The 10,107-nt window shown below is 45.0% G+C and overlaps 1 protein-coding gene across 1 annotated transcript in view; it reads right to left on the reverse strand.

Moving 5' to 3' along the window:
• LOC147708506 (eukaryotic initiation factor 4A-III) overlaps positions 1-384 on the reverse strand; it is a 119,992-nt gene extending 119,608 nt beyond the window's left edge. Inside the window, exon 1 of the mRNA XM_086927191.1 lies at positions 51-384. Within this exon, the coding sequence (XP_086783317.1) occupies positions 51-219 (169 nt within the window). The 5' untranslated portion in view covers positions 220-384. The remainder of the gene's footprint in view (positions 1-50) is intronic.
• Between the last annotated feature and the right edge of the window lie 9,723 nt (positions 385-10,107).

The raw sequence follows: 10,107 nt of genomic DNA on the forward strand, positions 1-10,107 counted from the left end.
TGAACGCCCCCCCCCCCCCCCCCCCGACCCATAGTCTACCCGTCGCGCACCGTAAGCGTAGATGCCGCGCAGCAGGTCCTCGCGCAGGCCCATGGTGTCGAATGTAGGCGTCACGTCCACCTCCTCGCTGGTCTCAAACTCCACTTTGGTCATGTCCTCGTCCTTCAAAAGTCTCTTCCGCGCCGAGCTGGCGGAGGTGAGGCCCGCGGGAGACGACATGTCTGCGGGATGGTGGCACCGGACCCAAGCAGGTCACCGGCGAGACTGGAAGAAAACGTAAGGGGAGAGCGCATGCGCGATGACCCTATGGCCTTACACGTGAGGCTGAGTCGGAAACAGGGAGTCTGGGACTCAACACTCTGCACGTGACCAATGTGTAGATGCACTTCCTGCAAAGATGCTGCCATCTTGCAACACAAACACAGAAAAGGGACTAACGTTAGTGGGGCTGTATGAAAACCACCGTTTTATAAAGTGCTACTGTGTTACGCAATATTGAGCGCCGTCCGTGAGCGCCATGTTGGTAGAATAGTGGCTCTGGAATCCACAGCTATTCTTAACGAGACGGACTTGAGGACTAGATAAAATATGTTTTATTCTACGTACTGATAACATTTCCTAGCTATCGAGACAGAAGGATTCGGTGCTACTAGGGACAAGAGAGTCGTTACCAAGTGCAGTACGTAAACAGTAAATACTACGTTTGCCAAAGGACACAAATGAATCAAATTGTGACAAAATAACATTACAGTCCAGCATTCACAGTATCGTGAGGGTTGCTGCTGGGTGATGATTTTTACCGGCTTGACTGTATTTTAATGTTCCTGCAGGTGCAAACATTTGGAAATTCTATAGCAGGAGCGGAGGCTTCGGATCATTATTCTCTTTCTTTGTTCCAAAATCATAACAGCCTATGAAAAAACATAAACTTTAAACTACATAACCCACGATCGCCAGTAGTCCATCTCTCCACCAATCGCCGTGTCATGTAGCAATAATGTAATTTATTATTATGTATTTATTAATTTAATGCATTTTTATATAGCGCAGACTTTACCCGAAGGTGCCAGAGCGCTGTACAATAGAACCAGTTGCGTTACATGAGAGAAATGGTACAAAATAGAACGTTACAAAAATAAACAGGAGACTAGAAGAGATAGGGTAAAACCATAGAGGCAATAACACAATATCAAATACAGCAATCAAGGGTGGGGAATGAACAAGAAAATATTAAAAATTTACATTGATGAACTAACTTCCTAGAGGGGTCTGAGAATGAGGGTATTAGTTCTGAAAGTGTCTTTGGAAGAGAATAGATTTGAGGTCAGCTTTGAAAATCATGATGGAGGCGGTGGCACAGAGCAATGGTGGAAGCGAGTTCCAGATTCTCACTGCATTACCTGAGAACGATTGAGCCATCGATCTTTCCCTTTTGAAGGAAAGGGCTCAAACAGAAACTTTTCCACATTACGAGAAGGTCTCGAACCTCCAGACATTTTCAGTTTATTCGCCAGGTAACAAGGGGAGGAAGTGTGCAAGGCTTTGTGGGTGATGCAGGCAGTTTTGTAAATAGATCTTGCCTCGATGGGAAGCCATTGACGAGAAGACAGGATAGGAGTGATGTGGTCTCTTCATTTGGACCCTGAATTAAAGCTAGCTGCTGAATGGAGAATGGATTTGAGGGGGGAGAGGTGAGATTTGGGTAGGCCAGTCAGAAGAGAATTGCAGTAACCCAGTCTAGAGAGAACTAGCCATTGGACCAATGTTTTTAGGTGTTTCTCCGTGAAGAACCGATGAATCCCCCACAGAAGGCGCAGCTGGTAACATGCATTCATAGCAATGGAGTTGATGTGGGAGATTAGGTTGAGTCTTTTGCCAAGTATGACACCTAGGGGTTTAGCGCTGTCGACAATGATGGGTTTATTGTTGAGTAAGTTCAGCTGGTCCATCCAGGATTGAACAGGAGGAGGGGAGAGAGAGGTGGATAGTAGGAGGAATTCAGTTTTGGAGGGATTGAGAATGAGTTGGTGAACTAACATCCAGTTGTGAAAAGAGTTGAGAGTAGCGTTGAGTAGTGAGTGTTCGTGAGCGGAAGACACCTTAAGGTAGATTTGAGTGTCATCCACATAGAGATGGTAGTGGATCCCAGATTTACTTAGGAGCTTCCCTAATGGTTCCAGACCGTGATTGATATGATATGATACATTTTTTTATTAAGAGCACGTTCACCAGCGGTTTCTTGGCGCTAGACGGGGATGCATGGACAAATTCAGCGAGAGATAGTTAATTAAAAGCCTGGGAAAAGAGCCACATCTTGAGAGATTTCCTAAACTGAGGATAGGAGGGAGTTTGGGGAAGTTTGGGGGGAAGGGTGTTCCAGAATCCAGGCGCCAAAGTTAAACAAAGTGGGTGCAAGGATAGAACCTTGAGGGATGCCTTGACCTACCTCCAATGGAGACGAAAGATTGTTCGCTATCTTGATCATTTGGGATCTGTCAGAGAGGAATGAGGCAAACCATTTAAGCACTGTGCCTTCCACGCCCATTCTCTGTTGAAGAGTGTTAAGGAGGGTGTTGTGATTAACAGTGTCAAGGGCTGCAGAGAGGTCAAGAAGAATCAGAAGGCACAATTCCCCAGATTCGAGTAAATGCAGCGCATCATCAATTACTTGCAACAAAGCTGTTTCAGTGCTGTAATTTTGAATGAAGCCAGACTGGAATACGTCAAGGAGATTTTTGTCCATAATATGTAGGGAAAGTTGTTTCACAAGACATTTTTCTGTGATTTTAGAAAGAAAAGGGACAATGGTGATGGGGTGGAAGTTGTTGAGGTCGTTCGCATCTGCAGAGGTTTTTTTTAGAAGAGGGGTAACCTGTCCTATTTTGGGGGCAGCAGGGAGGGAGCATTGACAGAGGAAGAGATTAACTAGCCGGGTCCAGTAAGAGAGAGTATTGGTGTAGAAATCAATGGCAATGACACTAGGGATGGGGTCAGAGGAATGGTTGGAGGGTTTGGTTTCAAGGATGCATTTGAGGAGGTCATTGCATTTGCATTTATATAACGCTTACTACCCCTGACGAGGCATCAAAGCGCTTTTCAGCGAGTAGCACGCTACTCCAGAACACAAAAAGGATTATTGGTGAATTAGAATAGGAAAATCTGAAAATTAATTTGAGCAGTGAACGTGCAAATCTGTTATTTAGATTGAATAAGGATAATGTAAGGATAGAAGAGAGGAGGGTTTACATTTATATAGCGCTCGGTACCCCAGATGAGGTGTCAAAGCGCTTTTCGTCGAGTAGCACGCTACTCCGGAACCCAACCAGGATTAGAGGTGAATTAGAATAGGGAAATATGAAATTAATTTGAGTGGTGGACATGTGAGTCTGTTAGTTGGATTGCAAAGGATAGTTGAGAGATAGAAGAGTGTAGGGTCTAAAAAGTGTTTATGTGGAGATCGTAGCAGCAGGAGGAAGTTTGGCATGAGATGGGGAGGGGGCAAGAGTTAGAGGGAAGGGTTTATAGAGGCTTGTTTGGGAGTTGTGAAAAGTATAAGAGGTTTAAGATGCAAGGAGGGGTAGAGGAGGGAAATGTCTAGAAAAGGTTATTTTGGCGGTCATGGTAGCAGAATGGGGTTTGGGGTGAATCAGAGAGTGAAAGTAGAGGATATATTGAGACGGGTACAGTGTGAGACACAGGGTAGTAGTACATTGAAGTAGGTAGTAGATTGAGGTTTGAGTTGTCAGAGAATGGAGGTAAATGATATATTGAGAGAGGTATAGGTTGAGATATAGGGTAATGCATTAGAGATTCTGAATTAGGAGTAAAGTAATAAATATAAAGATACATATGTACATGGAAGGTATATACGTATCACTAAGGGATTATATCTAGATTTGAGTTGTATTTAATAAACCCAGACTTTCAAATGTTGCTGTACTTTAAGCTAATTTATTTTAAATTGGGTTTTTTCTTCAATACTGAAGCAATTGTAGACGGATAGTTATGATAACAATTAGCTTATTTATGCACTGACCTATATGCATGATAAACATGGAATAATGTAACCGTAAGTAATATGTACATTTGTTAATACGAACTAATGAATATCTAAATATTTATAAACATGATTATACAGATTTACACAAAGGAATACACATATCTAGGTACAAATATATCATCCAAATATCTGTTTATATACACAGGGATATCCTGTATATTTATGTTTGAGTATGGTGGTTATGTGGGGAAGAGCCATCTCTTGAGTAGTCTTCTGAAGATAAGGTGTGGATCGTAAGTAAAGAGTTTCATAGTTTGGCTGCTTGAACAGAGAAGTATGTGCCACCTATGGTTTTTGTCATGTATGGTGGGATTTTGAGATTAGGTGCCAATCTAGAGCAGAGGTTCCTTTGTTGAATGTTTTGGGTGATTTTATTCCTTTTTTTTAAACAGTTTTTATTTTTTCTCCAAAACAGCATATGGAAATCATACATCAATGAGTTACATCTGTTCTGTACATCATACCAGTCCTATTGCCCCACCCTCTCTCCTAACAGTGTAACATTCCTTATATTATTTATACATTTTTATTCCCTTTTACTGCAAACTTCTCGATGTGTGTACGCATAAGTTATTAGGAACAAGTTGAGGACTACTCAATGTCTATGTCTGATATTGCAATCCGTATAAATAACAATGAGCCATTGCAATGAAACCCCCTCCCCCTCCCTCTTAGTCCAGTGTGTCCAGGTCCCTAATTTCACATTTCAATATTAGTAACAGTTCCTTCGTGTTTCGTTTCAGTATAATTAGGGGACAATGTCTCCTGCCTCCTGTTTTTCTCACAGGACTCCCATCATTTAACTCCAAACTAAACTATTAGGCCCACCCCTATTCCCAGGCCCAGCAAGGGGGGACCCACTGATGCCTCCCCGACAGAGCCCACTTCCGAGTCAGTGTCAGGTATCTGTAAAGCTATTACTAGGGCCTCCCACGCCCTCTCCGCTTCCATCACCTTCTCATTATTAGCACGTACCGCCTGTTGCAATCTAACCGTGCTCTCGGTCGTAGACCACTTGAGTAACTCTGATTTTCACTTCCCTATGCTAGGCCCCCGCATTGATTTCCATTGGCCCGTGATCTCTCTCTTAGCTAGCAGTAGGCCCAGGTCCAGGAACTTACTCGTGATTTTCGTTCTGGGGTTATGCGGAAACCAGTGTAGTATACAGGTGCCCATGTCAGTGTCTATGTGGCACTCCGTAATTCCACAATGCAGCTCGACCACCTCTTCCCAATATGTTCCTAACTGTCCACAACTCCACAGCATGTGATGCAACTCTGCTCCCTCTAATTGGCAGCGTGGGCACTGGGCGGTATCTGTCTGAAAATACAGAATAATCTTGGCCGGGGTTAAATAAGCCCTGTGTAATATAAAGAAGTGTATTAATTGGCAGCTTGCATTCCTAGTACTCTTCCAGGTCCTCCGAATCAATTGCGCCCATGTTTTTTTCTGGTATGTCCTTCCCAAGATCCACCTCCCACTTTCTTCGTAAGTCTTGCAGCGGCTGCAGGCCTTCTGTAACCAGTCGCCTATATACATAGGTGATCACTTTGATCGTCCCGCCGCCATTACTACATATTGGCATGTCATAGAGGTCTTTGGTTCCAAAAGCCCTTCTTTCCAATGACGCTGTGTCACAGAACCGCTGAGCAATAAATACCAGAGACGGGAGATGCGGACTGCATTCCACCTCACATCTCCCTCCTCCTTTATTTACAGCCAAACTGGAATTTACAGCCAAACTGGAATGCCATACCTGCTATCACCGCTACTGACGAGAAAGAAGACTGTAGGCCCTTTAAAACAGGCCCTTTCACATTCCACGGGGAAGGTCAAGTGAGCTCGACGTCATTGGAAGAGGAACACGGAAAAGGAACACAGGAGGCTCTCTTTGTTATTCGTAGTCAAACCCAGAGTAGTCTGGGTTGCTCCCCATTTGAACTCCTTTATGGGAGACAGCCTAGAACCCTTCTCAAGATGACAAAAGAGGCTTGGGAGTAGGTGAAACAGGGGGATACCCAAAATCTTCTTGAATATACTCAAGCATCAAAATCACGCCTACAAAAATTAAGAGACTTTGCTTCCGCCAATCTAGAACAAGCCCAAAGAAAGCAACAACTATACCATAACAAAGGAAAGAAATGGAGACAACTCAACATCCATGATTGGGCTCTGGTTTTGTTACCCTCTTCCATATCCTTAAACAGGCAGAATGGAAGGGACCCTACGAAGTCATTGATAAAATAGGTCTTAAACCTATCAGTTACGATTATCACCCAAAAAAAAACACATTTGCCACATAAATCTTTTAAAGAAGTGGTTAGATCCCTTCCTAAAGCTGTCCAAATGACCTTTATGGAAACTGAATCCTTTCCTTCTTCCGTAGACCAAATAAACATAAATGAGAACCTAACTCGCGATCAAAAAGAGTCTCTCTTCCACCTCTTAGAGAACTTTTCTTCCATTTTCTCTGATCTTCCGGGTAGAACCTCCCTAATCGAACATACTATCACCACTCCTCTGGGGAAAATAGTAAAGCAACGCCCCAATAGACTTCCCGCAGCCATGTGAGATGCGGTTATCACTGAAATAGAGAACATGTTAAACTTAGGTGTTATCAAGCCGTTCCCTAGCAACTGGTCTTCCCCTATTGTCATAGTACCAAAACCTGATGGCTCCATACGCTTTTGCACTGACTTCAGAGCGGTTAATGCTATATCAAAATTTAACGCCTATCCCTTACCCAGTATTGATGAATTAATCGAGAAACTAGGTGAAGCCCAATACATAACTACCCTCTATCTCACAAAGGGGTATTGGCAGGTTCCACTGAGACAGGACGATCAGGAGAAAACAGCCTTCAGTTCCCCCACTGGCTTATACGAATTTACAGTGTTTCCTTTTGGGTTACATGGGGCCTCTGCAACTTGTCAACGTCTGATGAATAAGGTACTCCATCAACACCAAGCCTATTTATCAGCATACTTAGATGACATCATTATATTCAGTCCCAATTGGGAACAACAACTCCTCCATTGTAAAGAGGTGTTTCACACATATAAAATGGCAGGACTACACGTCAATTCAAAAAAGTCCGAAGCAGGTTACACTAAAGTAATATATTTGGGATACTTTTTGGGGGATGGGGTAATTGCACTTCAACAAGAAAAGATCAAAGCAATCCTGGATATCCCTTTTCCTTCTACTAAGAAAGTTATCAGATCTTTTTTGGGCCTAATAGGATATTACTGCTGGTTTATTCCTAACTATTTTGAGAAAGTAGTACCCCTAACCGATCTGCTAAAGAAAGAAGTCAAAAATAAAGAATTACTGAACCCCTCCCAAACAGCCAGAGGAGCATTTTCTGCTCTCAAAGAGGCCCTAACTAGCAGTTCTGTCCTTGTTTCCCCTAATTTCAAGAAACCTTTCCTGTTGCAAACCGATGCCTCAGAGCCAGGTTTAGGAGCCATTCTCTCCCAATGGACCGAGGATAATTTGGAACACCTGGTATTGTTTATTAGTCGTAAACTGTTCCCAAGGGAAAATAAATATTCTACAATTGAGAAAGAGTGCTTAGCCATCAAATGGGCAATAGAGAAGTTACGTTATTACTTAGAAGGAACCCTTTTCACCTTGTATACAGATCATGCTCCCCTATTATGGATGAGTCGCAACAAGGGTAACAACCCATGTGTACTCCTGTGGTTCTCATCCTTGCAACCTTATTCCTTTGACATATGACATCGGAAAGGAATAGAAAACGGGAATGCTGATTTTCTTTCACGTACCTCAGATTTCCCCGAACGGGAAAAAACTGGGGCTGGGGTATGTCCTAGAACCGCTGAGCAAGAAATACCAGAGACGGGAGATGCGGACCGCATTCCACCTCACAGCTCCCCCCTCTTTTATTTACAGCCAAACTGGAATTTACAGCCAAACTGGAATGCCATACCTGCTATCACCGCTACTGACAAGAAAGAAGACTGCAGGCCCTTCAGAACAGGCTCTTTCACATTCCACTGGGAATTTCACGTGAGCACAACGCCATTGGAAGAGGAACACAGAAAAGGAACACAGGAGGCGGGGAAAAAGACGCAGACAAGACGCGAAGAGAAAGAATAGGTGTTTCCCGATCTGGCGGAGCCCCTGAAAGTGAAGAAAGACGGAGACGGAGAGAAAAGAGCGGATACTTCAGAACGTGAAGCAGAGCGAAGAAAGCAGTCGCCGCAGAGTACCAGGGAAGAACCCATCCATGGCCCAGGAGGGTCGTGGGTTACACAGGTGCATGGATGCCTGCAGGGTTATTTACGGGGAGAGCTAGATAGAGGTCGGGAGGGACAAAAGACCGAGGGGGTTGGAAGCACATCATAACTGGGAGTGCTAATAAAAAGAAGTTCCTAGCGTTTTCACATAGGTGCTGACAGCCTTGCAACTGGTCGTATTCCTCCATTCCCCTACCCCTATAACTTTATCCCTGTATTTTTTGGGGGGTTCTGGTGGTCCCTCACACCCTTCCCCATTAAGAGAACAGAGTAGGTTGAAAGACTTACCTGAGCCTTTTCTTTCTTTGAGGGAAGCTGGGTCAGCAAGACATCAGCCCTGGGACTGCCACAAGAAGATCCTGGAAAGAAGGAGAGAAAGAGAATAGAGTCAAGAGAAGACCGATTGAACAAATATATTTTGTTTGATTTATTCAATGAAAGAATATTAGAAGGAATTCACGCTGTATAAGCCTTTTCTGGGTCCCCGCCCATTACAAAAGTATCACACGCTGTATCACCAAGGCCAGGGCTGCATGTAGCAAATAATCCCCTTGCGGCAGGTCATATCTATCTCGCAACGTCTGGAAGGGTCACAACACCCTGTCTTTGTACAAGTCACCCATCACCTGGACCCCCAACGTCTCCCATTCTGCCACTGCCGACCAATCCTTCCATGCGGAAGGGCAGTACACATGTCCAATAGAATCTCCGGGGTATACGGACGATTAAGTCCGGCTCTACGCTGGTACCTGTTCCAGCACTGTCTCAATGTCCGCTTCTCAGCAGTAAGCGATCCCAAGTGCAGGCGTTGCTGCAATATTGTAAATGATAGACCGTGAAGTGGAAGCCATCGGCCCTCAGGTCCATCCGGGCTGTGAAACCTGCGAGCCACCGCCTGAGTGAGCCATTGTAGCTGAGCCGCCAAATAATAGAGTTCAAAATCTGGCCCGCCAGTCCCCCAACCACTCTTGGCCTCAGCATTATAGGCAAAACCACCGAAGGGTGGCTTTGCCTATAATGCTGAGGCCAAGAGTGGCTAATGCCGTTTCCCCACAAAAAAACGCTAACCATGGATCGAAGCTGCCTAAAGGTTGCCCCCGGTATTCAAATTGGCAATGTCCTAAAATAATATAGCAGGCAGGGGAGCACCACCATCTTCAGGAGCGCCACCCTGCCAGGTACCGACAGGGGCAGCGCACTCCAAAACGTTTTCTCGCAGCCCACGTAAGGCCCTTCCCGCATTCCCTTCCAACAAGTCAGCAGGCACATGGTATATATTAGCCCCCAGATAGGGCAAGCATCTCGGCACCCACCGAATTCCCGCTACTTGCGCAGAGCCCACCTCTGACGGAAGCACCAGGAAGAGGTATGTCTTCCCCAGTTGACCCCCAGACCCGAGATCTCTCCAAGCACCCGCAGCAGGTTCGTTGCCCCCTCCAACTCTTCATCTGTATTGGCCAGGTAAATAAGGAGATCATCAGTGTTTAGATATATATGCTGTTTGTCGCCCCTCAATGCCAGTCCCTGGTAGTGCCATCCTATTCTAGCATGCACAGCCAACGGTTTAATGGCCAACGCAAACAATAATGACAGTGGACATCCCTGTCGTGTGCCTCGACCTATGGAGCAGGGGGAGGATATCACCATCCCCGTCCGCACCCTTGCTGTTGCAGCGCTGTACAGCAACCCCGTCCATCTCACAAATGCCTCCCCTAGGCTAAATACATGCATAACTCGATACAGGTAGGGCCACTCTAGGCTGTCAAATGCCTTTTCTATGTCCAC

Source organism: Lissotriton vulgaris, chromosome 6, assembly GCF_964263255.1.
Source record: "Lissotriton vulgaris chromosome 6, aLisVul1.2, whole genome shotgun sequence".
In the NCBI taxonomy this organism is placed as follows: domain Eukaryota; kingdom Metazoa; phylum Chordata; class Amphibia; order Caudata; family Salamandridae; genus Lissotriton; species Lissotriton vulgaris.